General features: G+C 31.8%; 2 protein-coding genes across 4 annotated transcripts; one reads left to right on the top strand and one right to left on the bottom strand.

Annotated features, from left to right (window-relative positions):
* The first annotated feature begins 1,997 nt into the window (after nucleotides 1–1,997).
* On the top strand, nucleotides 1,998–9,615 carry LOC113517075 (ATPase WRNIP1-like). Of its 3 annotated transcripts, none has more exons than XM_026901617.3 (8): nucleotides 1,999–2,665; nucleotides 3,597–3,800; nucleotides 4,116–4,288; nucleotides 5,671–5,922; nucleotides 7,021–7,192; nucleotides 7,440–7,623; nucleotides 8,469–8,714; nucleotides 9,465–9,615. In XM_026901617.3, the coding sequence occupies exons 1-8, from the start codon at nucleotides 2,432–2,434 to the stop codon at nucleotides 9,575–9,577; spliced, it is 1,578 nt and encodes a 525-aa protein (XP_026757418.2). In that variant the 5' UTR covers nucleotides 1,999–2,431; the 3' UTR covers nucleotides 9,578–9,615. The 3 variants fall into 3 exon arrangements, with proteins under 3 accessions (XP_026757419.2, XP_026757418.2, XP_052758575.1); XM_052902615.1 differs by lacking the exon at nucleotides 1,999–2,665 and adding an exon at nucleotides 2,839–2,978; XM_026901618.3 differs by lacking the exon at nucleotides 5,671–5,922 and having other exon boundaries at nucleotides 1,998–2,665.
* LOC113517073 (DNA topoisomerase I, mitochondrial) lies at nucleotides 9,611–19,312 on the bottom strand. Its single transcript, XM_026901615.3, has 10 exons — nucleotides 19,154–19,312; nucleotides 18,695–18,849; nucleotides 18,167–18,583; nucleotides 17,708–17,795; nucleotides 17,162–17,329; nucleotides 16,325–16,421; nucleotides 14,395–14,572; nucleotides 11,946–13,243; nucleotides 10,936–11,212; nucleotides 9,611–10,806 (listed from the first exon to the last, which is right to left on the bottom strand). The coding sequence occupies exons 1-10, from the start codon at nucleotides 19,193–19,195 to the stop codon at nucleotides 10,704–10,706; spliced, it is 2,823 nt and encodes a 940-aa protein (XP_026757416.1). The 5' UTR covers nucleotides 19,196–19,312; the 3' UTR covers nucleotides 9,611–10,703.
* Between the last annotated feature and the right edge of the window lie 1,976 nt (nucleotides 19,313–21,288).

The raw sequence follows: 21,288 nt of genomic DNA, 5'->3' as shown, positions 1-21,288 counted from the left end.
AATAAAAGGTTTTATTTAAATTTCGAACTGGCTTGCATATAGAAAGCTGTTTATTGAAAAAAAAAAAACGAAAGGAACATTATGGCGCGTGAAAAATTATTATTGTTCGTTATTCGTCATTGAACTTAAAAAGTAAAATTGTGTTTTTGATTTCCGCGCATTGTTTGAGAAAAGTACTATACAAGCTTTGGCCACAGCTAGGCATTGATGGACTCACGTATGTGTGCCTCGGCTACGCCTCGGCCCACATTTGCACGTTCGTCCATCAATGCCTCAGTTGCTGGCCGCTGCAGTAATGTACTATACCTATAGAACATTTTTACCACGTATATAATAATTTTAATAATTATTATCGCAATTTGTATAATTATATTTTTACTAAAACTTACTTTCATTACTACTACTATCAAAAATTGGTAATATGTATTTACTAAATTTTAATTGGCAACACTCTTGCTCAATAGCAAAAATAAAAGATATTCCAACAATCGGGTCGACTCGGCTGTGTTCGTGTCGACTACATCAACGACCAATAATGAATGAAATTAGTAGTCGAATAATATTAGTAAAGTCAGGCCGCTCAGAGACTGCGTTTCTGACATCTGTCAATGCGTCCTGACTAGTTATGTACCATAAATAAGATTAATAATATTTAGTTACGTTATTTATTGCATTCATTATGCAATAAATAATAATTTAAAATAAAAAAAGCAATTTAAAATAATATATATATTGTATTAAAAAAAAATTATTCAATTTAATATATATTTTGTTGTTTTTATAAAAATTATATTTAAGACACAATGATAATAAAATTGTTGATGAAAGATCTAAATTAAATCGTAATTTTTTAATGTAACGAAGGGAAAGAAAATAAAAATGCTGTATTTATTGGAAAATGTATATAATGAAATACTTAGTTTTAAGCCTTAAATAATGAAGACTACGTCAAATCAAAATTTAATCCGACTCCAATTCGCTTGAGAACTCGCTATCATCTTCACTAACATGTATTATTATATTATTGTCAATCATAGTATCTATACAGATATCGCAGTCAAAGTTACCAAATATAATCATTTTAGTTTTTTTAACCATCTTCATCCAGTCATCTCTTGTGACTTTCTCGCATGCGTTTTTTAAAAGCGTCTTTTTTATGCCATACGGTGGAGAAGTATTATGGCGGGCTGCATTACCTTTAATTTAAAGCCAGATTAGTTCTATGGTATTGCACTGGCAGTGATATGGAGGAATTCGAAAAAGGCGATGACCGTACTCCAGAGCCAGCTCATCTATTTCATTTTAGTTGTCATTTTTTACCAGAAGTATAAAGTAGTATTTTTTTTTAAATTCATCAGACTGATATCACGACATTTATTTTCTTAAGTTTTGTTTGGGCTTACCTGTATCGTATTATAAACTTTATTAAATATGTATTAAGTACATTATATATTATAAAATTATAACGTTTTATTTAGCAATATACCGACCGACAGATTATATATTATTTTACAAGAGGGAGACTGTACAAAAGTCGTTTGCTAGGGTATCTTTGTCCATTCGTGTTTCAACCGTAAAGAAGTTGTGTTTGCATGGCTGTATTCGGGTTTGAAGGGTGGGATATGGCGTGAATTTACTGGGTACAGAGGAATAACATCTGAGTCCTCAGGAATGGCAACGCATGGGGGGTATCATGAACGAAACAGTATACTCTGTTATGTCCATGGTACTGTTTATGTCTATAGGCGACGGTTACCACTTTCCATCCGGTGGGCCGTCAGCTTGTTTGCCATTTTAAGTTGTATAACAAAAAAATATATCGATATTAGATTCAAGAATAAACCTGTAGTAATTTTTAGTTGTATAAAAAGTTGTTAAAGTTGTATAAAAAAAGATCACAAAAATATTTAATTACAATTGCCTCGTTATTTTGTCTCATCACTACAAAATTTTGCTGTAAATTGTACGCCAGTTCGAAGTTACATCGCCCATTCGATCACGATCTGTCAAAAACGCAATCTTTGAGCGGCCCGACATTAGTTGAACTATATTAGTATTTGGCTAGCATTACTAGTTGGATAAATAAAATTACTAATTTAATTATTTGAAAAGCATTTGAATATTCCGGATGATTTGCTCAGTTGAATCATTAGTAGTTCGATAACTAGTCGCGTATCGTTATTTTTGACATATATTGTAATTAGTAGGTAACTTTTTGTATTGTAGTTAAAAAAAAGTCAAAACACAAATACTCATAAAACTTTATACATATTTTGTAATTTAATTGTATTGTTTAAAAAAAAAAAAAAAACGTTAGAACACAAATACTGATAAAACCTTATGTCGCTGGATCAAAGTTTGTGAAGTTTAAACTACCTAGTAAAGTAGTGAAACATAAACAAAACCTACCTAATGAGAAGTAAATGGAACAATGGAGCTACGGAAACTAAACGAGAGTGCTAATATTGGGTCCATATCGTGTCCTGTTTGCAACAAGGAGTTTAAAAAAGAAATTATTGAAGACCATGTCAATAAATGTTTGTTTTTGAATACCCCGGAAAATAATGCAACAACTTGTAAAAGAAATAGTGCACATTTTAAAGACGTTTCGTCACATGAGAAAAAAATAAAATTAGATTCTATATCAACTACAAAAGCAAAGAAGGCAAGTGTTAATGTATTTTTTATTAAGAATTGACTATAAATCAAAATTTGTGAGATGCCATAAAACAGAGGTGTCTTATGGTAAATATATGAACAACAAAAAGGCAAAGCTTGTCTTTTTATGGCCCATATATTTAAATTTACTTGTCTGAATAAAGAGATTAAAAATGTATGTAAATGTTTTATGTTTCAGTCTTATGAACACCCTTATAATGGGGAAAATGGATTATTGGTAATAAGTATCTAACAGCCCCATGGCTAGCAATATATCCTGTCAGGTTGACCTCCACATAGATCCCCTGATAAATATTTTGGTAAATTCTTGTGAAATTTGTTAGGACGTGCTAACTGACCTGCTTTCATCCTTACCTATCATCCCTCACTGATGACCCATCAACATGTATTGATAGCACAGGCAAGGTTCCCATTTATTACCCATTCAAAAACACCCAGATGTTAAATACAAAAAGATTCACTTATTAAACAGAGAAGTACATTAAAACCCTTTTAGTATATTGTTTTTACTTGATTTCATTTTAAAATTCTAAATGTTTTCATGTAATAGTTGTAATGTTAGTAGTAATACTATTATTATTAAGTAACTGTCTAACTGTAGGTACCTAATTTTTATGCTTTAAAAATAAACTTAATGTTAATAATTATCTAGGGCTTCCCTTAATTGCACTTTATATGCACTATATTGATCAAGGGTTTTGTTAAAATAGTCTATAGTTTTGTGTAATATTTATATGTTTTCTAAAATTTATTATTAAATTTTCTATTTTTAAAAGTGGAAAAAAATACTATTATTATTCAGAAATACTATTATAATTCCATATTGCTGTGTCAACTTTTGTCTTGTTCCATCATCACATTATAACTCATAAATTTGAAGCAATCATAAATTTTGTATTTACTGATATGGTTTCCAGGAGCCTCAATCATCTAAATTAAATTCTAAAGTGGAGACAACCAAGGAGAAAGATGTTCCTCTAGCTGAACATATGAGGCCATTGACTCTGGATGATGTTGTAGGCCAAAGAGAGGCTTTTGGTCATGGTTCGATGTTGCGTGCAATGCTTGAGCAGAAAAAAATACCTAATATGATATTATGGGGACCTCCTGGTTGTGGAAAGGTAATTATAGAGCCAAAGTTATTTTTTTATTTATTTTTCTAGCACTCCATACCACTAATAATTGGGATATTATTTATATACCTTATAATTTAATTATGTATTTCATCACACTTGACTGTTTTTGCACAAGCAAACTAAATACAAATTAATTTTATATGTAAATCTTTTTATAATAATCATTCTATTATTTTGTAACATGAATAAATAAACTTACAAAATTAAAATTTTGCTTTTGGTCTTATTAATGTTTATAAATCTTTAACATAGTACCACATATGTAATGGTTATATTTTATTTTTGTTGTTTCATTTTTAGACATCAATTGCTAATGTAGTAGCCAATATTTGTAAGGAACAGAGTCATATGAGATATGTGAAGTTGTCAGCCACAATGTCTGGAATAAATGATGTAAAGGAGATTGTTAAAGTTGCTAAAAATGAGATCCAGTTCAAAAGGCAAACTGTGTTATTTATGGATGAAATTCACAGGTTGGTGCATGTAGAATGGAATTTCTGAAAACCCAGTCAATATATGACATCTTGATCTATTTATTATTAACTAATATTCATGTATATATCAAGTTCAATTAAAGCTTGTAGAGCTTTATGGGTTAATATATACCTAAGTGTATATAAACATTAAAAATATATGTCTTGCATTGTTAGCTATTTCAGGAACCTGCATATATATAAAATGTTGGGAAAGAAATGTTTCTAGTTTTGTAAATTTTTAGGTAACATTTTTCATGTGACATATTTGGCTGTTTTGGTTTGCTAATCTTTCAAACTGTATTTTGGATTTTATATAGTTATTTTCATATTGCTGCATGTCAATCTCATTAATACTTCATAGTGTGACAACTTACAATGTGTGAAAGAAATTACTGATGCAGGTAGCTTCAGCTTGTGCTTTCCCACTATGAAACAACAGTTGATGTGTGATGGGGAAGATTGACAAGATAAATGGGTGATAAATAAATAATTTCACAATTATTATTAGTAGTAAGTTTTTTAACAGAATAAATGTCTCATTTGATTATTTGGTTTGCTGATTTTGAAAACGATGTAGAGAGGGTTATTTTGTATAGTTTGGGTGCATTTACACTCTATACAGAATGGCCTGTTGTCTTTGTCTTGTTTGAATCTCGTTTGAATTAATAAAAATATGACGTAGAATTTGCAAAAAAAGCAGCTAACACCTTACAAACACTAATGTCTTTAGATTGCCTTTTTAGTATTGTCTAATACAGTATGCCCCCTTATAACACAGTACTCTTATAACGCGGGGATTGAACATTCTATTAAAAAAAAGATGTCGGTTGAACGTTATTTCAGATTGCTCCGAAAGCGAATAAAGTTGTAATAAAAATGTTAATTTATTTGAAATTAACTGCTTCTTAGTTACATATGCATAAGTGACACATTTTTCGTTCATAACATAGTTTTTTCTTAATATTCGATTCAAACCCCTTATAATGAGATAAATTAAACGTTAATCATTTGTACCTACATAACGCGTTATTCGGGGTCGTACAAGCGCGTTATACGAGAACACTCCTACAACGCATTTTCCTATAACGCGGAACGAATCTACCGTGTTACAGAGGGATTAATGTACTTTAAATCCTAATATTATAATGTATATATTTGAACTGAATGAATAATATTTGATCTATATGAATTTTATTTTCCTGTTATATAAATAATTATTAAGAAAAATATTTTATTGTTTTTCATACGTATTCTAATTATCTAAGTCATTTAAAACTCCATTTTTCCCTTTACTCGTTTCTATCACCACCCAATCTTGTATTGCGTGATGTTGTCCTACGAATGATGACATGTTGTTCCTATCCATGTCTTTATTTCAGATTTAATAAACTTCAACAGGACACATTCTTGCCACATGTTGAAAATGGTACAATAACACTAATAGGCGCCACAACTGAGAATCCCTCATTCAGTTTAAACAATGCTTTGCTCAGTCGCTGCAGAGTAGTTGTCATGCAAAAACTGTCTGTTGATGATGTGATGATTATTTTACGGCGTGCTCTTAAAAATAAAGAAACATTAATAGTAGACGCTCAGGGAAGTCGGAAACAAGAAGACACCTTGATACCGCGGTGAGATATAGATTTCCCATTTGCATACAATCATCGGTAGATTTTTAAAGGAAGTTTCTTAATTCAACTGTATATTAGTATTTTTTGTTGGTACCATAAAATCTTTATTATTAAAAGTTTATTGTTATTAAATTGTAAACTAGCGATTCGACCCGGCTTCGTACGAGTAAACAAAAATTTCGAAAATCAATACATACAATAAAAAAAGTTTCAGCCAATTCAACTGATCGTTTATTTTATTGCATTTTATATGTGATTCTTTAGATTGACATAACTTTTTTATTTTTAAACTGATTGAAATAAAAAAAATACATTAAATGTTAAATGGAGTAAACCGCAATGTATTAGTGAAAACCGCATTCAAATTAGTTAAGCTGTTTCTGACAAACGTACAAACACACATACAGACAAAAATTCTAAAAATCATTGTTTTGATAGATATATTGAAAGAACCTATCGCATTTATAAAACCTCGCTATAATAGTTTTTCGTGTATATTTGTATGTGTACAGACAGCGACCAGTTACGATTTTATTATATGTATTGATTGATTAATTTATGTATATTTATAAAATAATCAAATTTTTATCATGTAAGTAGTACATCTGTGTTAATGTCGCGCACAGTGTCAGATTTATGTTTTAAGTTATAGGCCATTTCACGTTATACCACCCCTCTAGAAATAATGGGATGAGTATCTATTTATCAAGGCGTTTATAATTTAATTTAACGTTATATAATTAAATAATACAAGGAAAATGCAATACGATTTTTTTATAAGATTTTTGTTGGCAGAATATGCCGCCAATAAGCCGCAGCCTATATGGCTATTGATAAATCGCGAGCACCTTCACCGAGCGCTCGATGTGCAGAAGTATGCTGTCACCGTCTTCGAGACATGGCCATTCATGAATAGGTGTTCCGGAGGACTTCGAAATTAGTCGAACATTCTAGATAGAAATACACATAAGATAATCCAGTGAATTGATCTTCGCCATTTGTGGACAAATGACGAAGATTAATTCATTATTATTATAATTAAGATGGTCAGTGTGTTTTTTCGGATAAAAATAAATATTTAATATTAATAAAATACAGGTTTATAGTGCAGGAAGATTCATTGCGATGGCTAGCGGAAGTTTGTGATGGTGACGCACGAGTTGCTCTGAGTGCTTTAGAACTTACGCTTGCTGCTAGAGGCTCTGACAATGAGGTGCATATTACTGGTCCAGTGGTGTTGGCTCTCGAAGATATTAAAAATGGAATAAAGGTATATTTGTATTATTAATAATAATAAACTCTTTATTGCGCACAATAGAGATGTATGCAAGGATTATTTATACAGAAAATGCATATACAAAAGGCGGTCTTATCGTTAAAAGCAGTCTCTTACAGATAACCTGGTTTTTTATTAGGTTAAAAGTAAAATTTTTACAACCAAAGCCATATAATTAGGACACATTTTTTTAAAAAGAGGTTACAAAGTGTTGGTTTTACTAATTTTATTGAGTTTACAGAGATCACACATGTTATACGACCGACAAGGCGAAGAACATTATAACACAATATCGGCAATACACAAGTCTATACGAGCTAGTGACGATAATGCAGCATTGTACTGGACCACTAGAGCTCTCCACGGTGGTGAAGATCCTTTATATATAGCACGCCGGCTTATTCGTGCTGCTTGTGAAGATATTGGTAAGGACTATTGTGTATTTTGAAGTCAAGTTTTCTTTTTTTTAATTTTGATAGTGATGGGTTAACTACATCAAAGTATCAACTGTTTCTTAAGCTGCATTCATAAGGGCTACTAGCATAACCGTCGGAAATCATTGTCTGATTGCATGTCTTCTTAAGAAATATAAATAATACTTTTTTTTTAATCAGAGGTTTGGCCTGGCATTTGGAACATTGCTCTCAAGTGGATGACAGCACGAAATTTATATTCTGTATATACATATAATGTGAGACGACACTGTTATTTTTTTAATGGGTGAGAATGAAATGGTAACCCCGCCTGTGCAATCAGTATACGCTGGCTAGGCACCAGTGGGAGACGATAAGTGAGGATGAAAGCAGGTCAGTTAGCTCATTGTGAAGAATTTTACGAGAATTAATCACGATGGTTTTCAGGAGGAACCGTTTGGAGGTCGACCTGATAGGGTACATTGCTAGCGATGGAGCTGTTAAGACCCTATTTTTAATAATCCCTTTTCCCCGAGACGACACTGTTTAACGCGTGTGTTCGTGTTAATCAAACAAATGAAATGATGACTTAGATTATATTCAAACCTGTACTTTTGGGGGGGAAGGGATTGTTAGAAATGCGGATTATCAGTCCCATTGCAACTTCCCCGTGGTCTTCCCTGGAAACCATCGTGCTGAATTCCAAGTGTATTCGTCACGATGGGCTAACTGACCTGTCTTCATCTTCACCTATCACCCCTCACTGGTGCCCCGTCAGCGTATACCGTTAGCGCAGGCGGGGTTACTATTCTACTATCATTCATTCATTAAAAAAACCTGTACTTTGTCTATAACAGGCTTAGCTGACCCAGCAACACTAACAGAAGCCGTGGCTTGTTTACAAGGTTGTCAGCACATAGGCAAACCTGAGTGCGACGTTTTATTGGTACAATGCGCCGTCCGGCTAGCCAGAGCACCCAAAAGTCGAGAAGTGTATAATGCTATGAAACGTTGTCAACGATCATTAGTTGAAGCGAAAGGTCCTCTACCACCTATACCGCTACACTTGCGTAATGCACCAACCAAACTTATGAAACAAATGGGTAAATTAATTTAAAATATATATCAATGAATCTCGACCTATATTTATATATTCAATTTTCACATGCACACATTAACATTATAGCACACTAGTAGTTTAATGAGTTTTTCTTTTCTATTCGTATGATTAAATTTCCCGTCTTTCAGCACGTCTGTTTGCGATTATATTTTTTTTATTGTTTTTTGCCAAAATATATCGAAAATTTAGCTACGAAAAGTTTATAAACAAAGAGACAAGCTTTGTATCGTATTTATAAATCTTATAGATACATATATGTATACTCTTTAGATTTTAATTAGGAATTTGTTCTAAATAACTCTAATGTAGTAGATTGAGTTTTTATTTAAAAATTTTTATTGCACAAAAAAGAGAACAAAGAGAACAAGCTATAAAGCTATATCTAGTGGCGGTTGTTCCTACCGTGCGTTTTTTTAATTGGGATTTTGATTGAGCTATAGTTGGCATTTGAGAATCTTATTTGCTCATAGGTTGTCGGTTTTTGCTTCAAGTTATGTGGCCAGCCATCATTTTTTTTTTTTTTTGCATTAGTACCTAGACAGTAAAGAACACATTTAATAATATTGCTCAATAGTTTTTGTTTCGATTTCCGTATAATATAAACATTTTGTGTTTTTAGTGGGTGTTCCCTGTGTTTAAAAGTGTCTGTGTAGTGTATATAGTACAAGCTTTGCTTAATTTAGGATTAGGTGAGGCTGTATGTATCTAATTATTCAGTTATTTTTTGTTTCAGGCTACGGTAGTGGATATAATCTACTCCATAAAAATGAATCTGGTCTTGAATACATGCCTGAAGGTATGGAAGATGTGAACTTCTTTCATGACAACAATGATGAAGAAGACTAAGTTTTTGGTATTTTATTATTAAAACCACTTAAATCCTAGTGTCAATGTTTTATTAATCTGCGATAATCTCATTTCACAATTTTATGACATGGTAAAAATTTACTATTTACAAGATACACACATGTGTAATAATACAAATATATCTTAAACATTGTACCTTTTGTAACATTGACGGCTTTTCTTTTGCCACAATTTTGGATCTTAATTTTATAAAAATAAAATAACATTATTTCTTACTTTACAACATTTACTACTACTGCACATTGTGCACATACACGCCATAATAATTTACATCATTTCATCTAATTAATATGCTACTCGCATGATTTTAACAAATGTTTATCCCTAAACACATGACAATAGCTATTGCTTATTACTTAAAGTAATATTCATTGCATTTATTAGTTGATTTTCTTTTGGAATTATCAGTGAACATTGTTCTAACTATAAATAAACCAAATAAATACAAAAGTTTTCTTTTTTTTCATATCATTAGTCATTTGTGTAATATGCAATAAAATGTAAATATATATCAAATAGGTATTCTCCTCTTGTAAACAAGAAAATTAAGTAGGAAGAACATATAGATGTGTGTGGAAAATATAGCAAATTGCAAATGTATACAAGAAAGTCTTAAACTAGGCTCATTTAATACTAAATCTTATCCTAATTATAAGCAAAAATTGAAACTAAGTTTAACATAAATAAATTAGAATCAGACTTCTAATTTAGAGTCTAATAAGAGAGGAACAATTTGTTTGGGTCTGAAATATTTGAATAATGGTTTGACAAGTCATACTGAATTAGAATTATGGTAGCTTTACACAAATGTTGTTTTTGGAGTTGCTCGACAAGTTTCTGTGACGCCGCTGAATATTGAGCTTATGATTAGGGGCTCTGATTACGTTCAGTACTAATCAAGACCAACTCTGGAGAAAACAAATGCGTAAGGCCCACATAATAATAAATGACACCATGAATACCAATTCACTATACATTTATCTTTTAATTTTGAATAGTCAAAATTCATAAAAACCATACCTTGAATGAACAAAGTATACAGTGGAACGTTTGAATATTGAACTCAACAAAATTTGTGTAATTATAACTAATGCTAAGTTCTCCCTTAGAAGACATATTCTGGCCCGGCCATATCAATAGCCCAGCGGAACTTATCACGTTGTGTTTTGTTGTAGATCTTCTCAATTGGTACGCCATGCTTTTTACACCTGTCGAAAAGAATATATGAATACATTTTTATTATTGATGTGATATAATACTATATAGATAAAATTACATACTTGTATGATTTGAAAAATAGTGACAGTATTTAAATGACAACATTTAAAACAACTTACCAAGCCACCGAAATACGTGGATCCAGATAATTGAGCTTAGAGGTGCCTAGGGCAATTGTTTTATTTTCATCACGATCAGTTTCTTGCAGTTCTAGTTTTTTCAATTGTTCTTTTAGGCGCTCCAATGCCTTCTTCTTTTTATCACAGGCAATTCTTTCTTTGACAGATCCGCGTTTGGCGGCCTTTTGTGAATCTTTTAGATCTTGCTCTGCTTCTTCGATTTGGTCACGTTTAGTTTGAATTTTTTCTTTAAGAGCCTCCATAGACTTTGAATGACCTAAAGAAAGAAGAGTAATCTTTATACTGATATTTTTATAATGTAGTAAAATTGTTATAAAAAATATACAATGAAAATATAAACGTTATAAAAAGGCTTTTTTGGTAATAGCATAATAATGTTTTCTCCTTTTTATCCCTATGATGTAAAAAGGAATAAGTCTCAATCGACCAGTGTAACAGAAATATAAAATAATAATAATACTTATATGCTTGGTCAATGTGGTATAAGTAAGTACTGGAAGTGGTAAATTATATATATATCTTACAAATAGAATTATAACAATATGATGACTGTACATAGCTAAAAAGGGCAATAGATACCAAAAAAATTATTAAAAATTTTATTTATCTGTTATATATATATATATATATATATATATATTAATATATATATATATTTTACATAGCTTTATCCATTTTTGTCGGCACAAACAGATAAATAAAATTTTTAATAATAATTTTTTTGGTATCTATTGCCCTTTTTAGCCATGTACAGTCATCATATTGTTATAATTCTATTTGTAAGACTAGAGAGAAGAGTAGTAGAAGAGTAGTTTTTGTTTCTATAACGAACATACAGACAGACAAAAATTTTACTGATTGCATTTTAGGCATCAGTATCTATCACTAATCACCCCCTGATAGATTTTAGAAATGTATTTCATGTACAGAATTGAGCTCTCTACAGATTTATTATAATTATTTTATTTGTAAGATAATATAGCTCATACCTTTAGGAACAGCACGCTGATGGTTACACAGTACTGCAACAGCACGATTAGCTCTGTTGTATGCTAAAATTTTTTCAGGTATTGAAGCATCTGCGTCTGTAAGTTCATCCAATTGTCGTTGTAATGTGATTGAGGCATTATATGTACGGAACACTTTTGCAGTAAGCCCAGGCATTAGATCTTTTAAATGTTCATTTAAAGTTTGTGTATTAAGTCTATCAAAGAGATCATCACTATCTTTTTTGTTCTCCATAAATAATTCGAGATTCTTAAATACGCGTTTCTCCACTGGTACCTCATTATAATATCTAATCGAGTCTTTACCAAGAAAATCAAATACTACAACAAATTCTTTGCCATCTTTTTCCTTGTGTAATTCAATATGTTCAACACGCAATGAACAACAACCCACAGTGTCTGCCTGATCATCATCTTTTTCATTGCCAGCTCTCAAGGCTAGTCGATCAATGAAGTACAAGGCCACTGCACGTTGTCGCACGCGCATTTCTTTAGCTTTCCAGTCTGAGCGATAATTGTCTCTAATTTTATCAATACATTTATGAAGTTTACGAGCAGTTTCATATTTTTGCCAATCCTTTTCACCTTTCAATTTTGAGCTGGGATTTAACATAACATATTTGGCTTGCCCTTGTACATTTTCAGTCCAAGATGCTAACCATGTGACAGTGTTATCGTGTCTCACTTCTTTCCATTTATGTCCAGGTGGGGGTTTTGGTACTTTGCTATCTTTCGAACAGTTGATTAAAACATCTTCAGGCATAACACGCTTCTTTAACATACCCATTTTAGGATGTTCACCACGACCTCTAAAAAGACCTGGGGGTTCTATTCTAAAATTGCCAATTTTTTCTTTGTGCCCATCAATTACACAGAAACCATATTCTTTTTGTATTTCTTCATTTTTCGCTTTTATTGCTGCTTTCTCTTCTTTTGAGCGATTTTTATTTTTTTCTGACACACTCTGGAAATAAGCCTGCATTTCTTTGAAGTCACATTTAGAAAGGTCTTTGATGAGCTTTTTTTCTTCCGTTGTCATCACCGAGCGCCAGTCATTAAAAAAGTTAGTATTGAATACTTTTTTTGTAGTATAATCATGGTCTAACATCCGTGCATAAAAGCCGGCAACTTCTTCAGCATCCTCTGATAGCCTAATCTCTTTGCCGTCATAACGGAATTTGACGTTTTCTGGCAAGGGTTCATACGGTGGCGCGAATAAAGGGCCTTTATGTTCTAAGAATGACCACTTGGTGCCATCACTTTTCTTTTCTTCTTCCCACCTATAACAAAATTAATGTTAAACTACTATTATAGATTAAGTGGTGTAAGTCTTAAAAGAACAAAGTAAATAAAATAATACAATGCACCTTGGTCTTTGAAATCGTCTCTGGCGTTTAAATATTAAGATATTTATATTATTAACGCTTATTATAGGTTTTATATTAATGAGTTTTACTAATATTTTGATATACATGTTTCCTAACCTCTCTTATGACATAACCTAAATATTGCACGAGTGACATCTTGAATCATATTATACTGTGTCGCCATCTAGATACAGAGGATGACAAGTCATTATATTTCAATTGGTTAATAGATGGCGCTTTCGGACGCTACTTGCTAGACAACTCGTAGTCCAATAATAAAAAAAATTGTGTATTCTAATATTTGGGTGATATTTTAAAAGTATCTTATATTTTTTATAGACAATATCGCTTTATTTCGATGCGATTGGCCCATTTTCAGTACATTTATATCACATTTTTATATTAGAACAACTAAACATTAGCAACATAAGCAAAGAATTATTTACCATTTCTTTGAATAATAATTATGGATTATATATAAATATATTATTTACTAAGTTATGAAAGCGATATTGATGGTAGGCAACTATATTTCTTCTTTTCAATAAATATACTGGGGTTGATTCTGCACCATTTCTTCTTTAAACTTGTTTTAACCTAATATTTTTGAATGAAGTCTCTCGTCTTAGAAAAATAACTTTAGCGTTTAGTGTACATAAATTTATATAGCAAATTAGCTTTTACCCGCAACTTGTTTCCGTCACCATCCTATATAGTACACATGAATAAAATTTATTATTGATTGGTCATTAAAATGTAACAAACTCACTTTCATATTTGTATAGTAAGGATTATTTTATTAATTTAACTAAAGATATAAAATATTATTCTTAAAAATAAATTATATAAAATGTTATTGCGATTAAAGATTGTGGGCGCTTGGTGGAGGCTGAAATTAACTTTTTAAAGTTAGAACGTACTTGTATAACTTATACAGATTTTCTTTACACAAGTAGTAAAGGTGTTACCAGATTACAAAGATGAATTATATAAAAGTTGGTAGATTCTTTAATTTCAGGCTTAAAAGTTCAATGAGAAATAACTTAAAAGTCAATTTAACATACCATTTCCATACTTCTTGCTCTTCTTCTTCCTTCTTCTTTCGTTTGGCTGGGCTGACTGCTTCTACTGATTCTTGTTTAACTTTCACAGGTTTTGCTTTCACTTTTTCTGTCTTTTTTTTCTTTTTCTTGGGCTTTATATCTTCCTCTTCTTCTTCCTCATCATCTTCATATGTAGGTTCTATACAGAATTTTTATAATTATCATTTGGTGTTGTAAACTAATATTATAACAGGGGGAGGTATTTTTAATAAAATAAAATTTTTAATAAGTAAATTCTATTACTCTGCATTTAAAAATATGGTGACAACTTTTAGTCAGTTTTTTTTGTAATGATTTCAACTGGATGTAGGTGGTTCAGAACTGTTCTTAATGGTGGTCTATGGGTAACACCTATGTTCAGCAGTGGTTAGATGACAGCTGTTATGATGAATGATTTCAATTAGAGTACTAAATTTTTAACATATAATATAAATTATAGGAAATTAGATAATAAGAGATGTGAAAGGTGGCACTCAGTTATCTATATACTAAAACATGACATGAATATATTATGAATAACAATGTGTCAATCTATTCTATATTATTCACTAGCATTTGTTAAAACTATACATTGATATGAATAAAATATGCTTATAGATAGGTATACACAACAGCTACCAAACCATTATAATTTGGATATATATTGTTTAGGTATGTCTAGCATCAGCTTCTAGATGGTGTATTACAACAAAACGTGAGGTTTTAAGTTACACATTTTATTTTTATTTATTAATTTATTATTTATTTATTAATTTATTATATACAAAAAAAAAAAAATTACAACAGCGAGTACATTGGACCCCGCACTAGGAGAACCTGTATCGCGGGAGTCCATATGAGATTACCAAGACACGGTGGTTTACAAATATAAATTAAATTAAAATACTAAGCCAGTTTTACGAAAGCAACAAGTTAAAATGAAGAGCTTCATGAAGACATGCGCATAAAACAGAAAATTATATAAATACTCTAATATTACATAAATAAATACATACAATTAAATATACTAAAGACATACACTACTATATACGAATATCAATAAATGGTATATAATATTAATTCTGTGGCATCGTAATCAAGATTTTGTAAATATCCTTGTATCCTATGTTTAGCTTCCGCATTGTTAAGACCATCCAGTTTGCAGAGATTATTAAGTTTTTTATATATAAATGGGCACGAATAATAACTAAAGCGCTTTGCAAATGCAGTATTAATGCGAGGAATGATTATTTTGCGCCTTCTCTGGTCCGAAGGTTTTTGCGGGAGGAGAGGAGATTTGTGGTGCATCATTACTACTTTAAGTATATAAAGTTGACGCACTGTCAGAACAGCAGCCTCCTGATACAAAAGATAAGTGGGAAAACGAATTGGTTTCCTAAACATTACTTTTAAGACAGATCTTTGTGCCCTTTCAAGTATATATATGATTTTGATGCACCGCCCCACACTGTGATGCAGTACATCAACAGTGATTGAGCTATGCTTTTGTATACAAGTAATAAAACATTCTTGCTCGCGCCGTTACGCAGAAGCTTCATAACGTGTATAAGTTTACGTATACGTTTAGAAAGCACTTGTATATGAGAAGCAAAAGTCAACTTTTGATCCAAGATTAATCCCAAATATTTCACTTCATGAACCCTATCAATTATTTTTAACAATACAAATATGTGAAATTGAATGTAATTTGACACAATGATACAATGTAATGGACTATAGTAGAAAAAATCGTAGTTAGTATACATAATAAATACAATACAGAAAAAGGGACACAAATATTTTGAAAACAACTATTCTACTTTATATTACAGTTTTTAATATTTTTTCCTGTATAGACCAAGTTATGTTGAACATAGTCATTCAATGAATTAGTAAACTAATTCATTTTTACCTTTTTTCAATTTCTTTTTAGACTTTATCCGTTGAAGTAATGGTACATCTCCATCACTTTCACTGCTCATGCGACGTTTCGTCGTAGCACGCGCCGCCTGTAAATTTTTTACACGACTTTATTCAAAATCCTCTTAAATCATTAAGTAATTTAATTAAATTTTAATAAAAATGGGATAGTAGTAATATTCATGTTATTAAATTTATATATCCACATTTCTACTTTGTTACATTAGGATAATAGATTCATATAAAGGCTGGACATGTTTAGAGGTTAGTGTACATTTTTTACCATTTAGATCAATATATATGTATATATATATATTACACTGCCTGCCTGCAATATACCCCTATTGCTAGCAATGGTGTTGTTAGATTTCATTACCAGAGGGAGACTTTGTACAAAAGTAATTTGCTTGGGTACCTCTGTCCCATTCATGTTTCAACCGTAAAGCAGTTGTGTTTGCATGGCTGTGTTTCAGTTTGAAGGGTACGATATGCAGTGAATTTACTGGGTATAGAGGAATAACACCTAAGTTCTCAGGAATGGCAACACATGGGGGTATCATGGGCGAAACAGTATACTCTGTTATGTTCATGGTACTGCTCATGTTTATAGGCAACAGTTACCACTTTCCATCAGGTGTGCCGTTAGCTTGTTTGCCATTCTAAGTTATATAAAAAAAAAAAAAAAAAACTAAAAATCCCTTTTTCCAACTGTTGCCAATTATAAGTTATTTAAAAAAAGAATTGAGGATGTGGTGATGGTGGTTGTTGTGTCAATAAATTTGTTAATAGATACACTGATTGAACTAATACATAATGAATGGGCATTTACCAATGACTCTTCTTCACTTTCCTCTTCAGGACCCAGTTCTGAGAGGGGTTCATCCTTGAACTGTGACAAAGAGTAGTCACAAGATGATACTGTGGTATTGTTCACTTCTGCATATCCATCATCACTGTCTTCTTTACCTTCTTCCGTTTTTATTTCAAGTTCATCTACCTGTTATTAAAATTTACATAATATTAGTATGTAAACATAAATACTTATTACATTATTTAAACTATATGAATAGTTTATTCCACATGGTATTTTTGTCACATGCAGATATTGTTTAAATTGCTATTATATTTATTTTTGTTTGCTATGAAATTATTACTAATCTATCCTAATAAAATAAAGCGGAAGAGTTTGTTTGTTTGAATATGTTAAATGCTGAGTTTCAGCATTTAACCAATTTGATTTGAAAAATAATGGTTTTTGCTTTTGATGGCTTATTTTTTGAGAAAGGTTATAGGTTATACAACTAAAGGCAAAGCCACAGGATACTGCAAATAATTAATATTATTAATGTTACAACAAGCTTGTGTATTTATCTACCTGCATAGGTTCTTGGTTGATGGGATAATCTACAGACTCTGGTTCAGATTTAATTTTTTCATTACTTTTTTCTTTACTTTTACTTGAGCTGTAACAAAATAGACAATCATCATAAATCTCATTAAATACTTTTGTTTAAGTTACTAAAAGATACTAACATATTTGACTCAAAATGTGATTTGGAATAATTGTATATTTTAAAAGCCATAATTTATGAAACATTCAAAAGTTATTAAAATGGGAGATTTTCTTTCATGAAACAATTAAAAATTTAAGTGACATAAAATTTAATAAAAAAGAAGTAGTTCCAATCATTTGTACATTTTGAAATGTCAAAAATATTATTGTCATTATAGTGAACATTTTCTAAATTTAATGTGCCATAGATATTTATTGGTGCAACAGTAGAGCATAAGGGCTTACAAAGGCTATAATTGAGGGTGAGAACATGTCACTAACCTGTGCTTGTCCTTAGAACTTGAATTTTTGTCTTTATCACTTTTATGTTTGTCCTTATCACTTTTGTGCCGCTCCTTGTCACGGTCACGTTCCTTGTCTCTGTCTTTGGACTTGTGTTCCTTAGACGATGAACTCTTGTGCTCTTTGTCCCTCTCCTTATCTTTATCCTTGGAAGATTTCTTTTCCCCATTGCTGCTCTTGTGTTTGTCTTTGTCTCGATCACTTCTCTCTTTGTCTCTGTGTTTCTCTTTGTCACTGCGATGTTTGTCCTTGTCACTGCGATCCTTGTCTTTACCACTGCTAGATTCTTCTTTACTTCTGTCGCTACGATCTTTATCGCTGCGCTCTTTATCTTTGCTGGATGATTTGTGAGATGAGCTGCTGTGACTTTTACTACTTGAATGCTTGTCCTTATCTCTATAAAGAAAAGAATAAATAAATTTATCAACTGATTATAGTAGAATAGCATATTTACACAGTGTGTAGGCTTTGGGGTGGTGATTACATGGAAGTTTCTGGAAAACTAACCTGCTTGAGCTATGTTTGGAGCTTTTGTGGTCGCGATCTTTATCACGGTGCTTGTCTTTGCTTGAAGATTTGTGGCTGGACTTGTGCTTATCGGAGCTACTGTACCCGTTGTGAATACCGTTCACGTGTTCATTTTTAGTGCCATTTACCTTTCCCTGTGAACAGATTACGAGATGCATAAAAATTACATAAAACTACAAATGCAAGTAGAATTTATAACACAGTAATAATACAATAAGAAAACTAAAATTAATAAGATATTATAAATCTAAATGGGATTTTGAAGAAGCTTCATTTATGTCTGGGCTTTATAGTTGACGCCATATTGGGACTTAGAAAATTTTCGCTTCGTGGAGACTGCGATGTACACTAGTAGTGAGACGTAACCAAACCTCTTTATGAACAAATTTATTAACCAAATGATACGTTTTAGGCGTACGAAATTATTGTAATACTTACTGATTCACAATCATTATTACTGGTAGGATTTTCAACACTCATTTTGCCTACGTATTGACAACGTTTGTTCGAGATTACATGAGGTTGCCCGAGTGAGAACAAATTCTAAGTGCGTGAAACGACAAATGCGCATGCGTCGTTCTTGCAGCAGTTAAGTTAATAACTTCATGTGAATCGGTCAATGTTCTCATTTGCGTATCACTTCAAGTCATATGATTTTTACGCTGGATTTACACGTCTGCACAAGCGTGTGTATAATATATAGTATCTGTTTCAATAGATATTAATGAAAATGTAAACACATGACGTTGATGTGCAATGGCAGTACAAATAATAAATCGATTAATTTATTTAATGTTTGGATTTGTCACTAATTTTACTTAAATATAGGTACTTAGTGTTTTTGTGGTAATTTAACAAAAGTTGGTTAAATACTTTAAAGTTTATTTGATACAGACTGACAATGCAATCGTAAAAATGACACAGGAAAATATTAGTAAGGTTTCAGAGGATATTTGAACTGTACAAGAAGTACAGTTTAAGTGTTTTTGAAGGTATGCAAGGGCGATGGACGATAATCCTTACTATACATGGCAGGCGATTACCGCTGATGCTGACCGAGTCGAAATAAGAAAGAAATATTCCTCAGCGATTTTTTGAGTCCACTTTAGCTCTTCCTGTCCCTGAATTCATTCAATACTAGAGAGTGCTACAGCAGGAGAGGAGGTACATGAGTGTCTTACTTTTTGTATATGGATAACTTGAAATTGCTGGGGGAAAGGGATTATTAGTAATGGAGACTAAGAATCCTATTGCTAGCAATATACCCAACCAGGTCGACCTCCTCGCGGTTCCCCCTGGACACTATCATGGTTAATTCCTGATGAATTCATCATGATTGGCTAACTGGCCTGTTTTCATTCTCATCTATCACCCTTCACTTGTGCTCCGCCAGCGTATCCCGTTAGCGCAGGCGGGGGTTACCATTCCATTTTCACTACTAAAAAAAAAACTTGAAATTGTTAGCCCCGAACGCTCAACGCTAACGGAATTGCTAAATATCGTAACGTAAATGCGCGGTCCTACCAGAAGGGATCGCTACAGTGCTCTCTAATAATAATAATAATTCTTTATTTGGAATAAAAACATTAGTTACAATATTATTGAAAAACGTTGATATCCGCAGAAGTATAAAACTGTGTCGCAAATATCAACGCCTTCCTTCTCATTGCAGAATTCCAAAACAGACAATTAAAACGTGTAGTAGTTAGTTACATCAACGAAGAGATTTTTTTGTATCTAGCAGCTAACTAACTACAATATTAATAAACTACAAAAATAAAAAAAAATAAAAATAAAAACAGCAGCCTACAGGTTAACTTAAATGTGTTTGTGAATTTGTGTGTCTATGCAGGTGTAAAAGTTATAAATTTATTTGGAAAAATGTATAAGATCTTCTGTATCATTATAAGATAAGGATTGGAGAAATTTTAAACATTTATATTTGTATTTATGGTGAGGTAAGGGATATATATCTAATTCTTTGTTTAATCTATTATATAGAGAGGAACTAATAATATTAGTGGTGGTGATAATGAAGGCTCGCTATAGCAGTGCGTCGAGGTTCAACTTTACAAATTTTATAAGATTTTCGTTTCGACTTTATCAGTTTTACTTCATATGGTAGTTCAGAATGCTTACGTGGCATAGTATTTAAAATAAATAGTTGGCGAACAGATAAAACCCGACTGAGCACATACAGTTCCATAGTAGGGAATGAAATTGGTTTTTTAGCCAGTATTTTCAAAACAGCTCTTTGAGCCCGTTCAAGCTTCAGCAAAACTGTTTTAAGATCTCCACCCCAGGAGGTGATGCAGTATGTTATTATAGACTATGCCAGTGCATAATACAGTTTTTAAGTTGTTAAAATCTATGACACCTCTTAATTCTTTAAAAACAAATATCAGCCTATCTTACGCAGGAGACAGTACAATCAACATGTTTTTTTTTTATTTTAATGGATGATGAATGGAGTGATTACCCTGCTTGCGCTAACAGTATACGCTGGCGGGGCACCAGTGAGGGGTGATAGGTGAATAATGAAAAAAGGCAGGTCAGTCAGCCCATCGTGATGA

The sequence above is a fragment of the Galleria mellonella genome, unplaced genomic scaffold (assembly GCF_026898425.1).
Source record: "Galleria mellonella isolate WM207_F2 unplaced genomic scaffold, CSIRO_AGI_GalMel_v1 utg93, whole genome shotgun sequence".
NCBI classification, from domain to species: Eukaryota; Metazoa; Arthropoda; class Insecta; order Lepidoptera; family Pyralidae; genus Galleria; species Galleria mellonella.
This window is presented reverse-complemented; position numbering and strand designations above follow the sequence as displayed.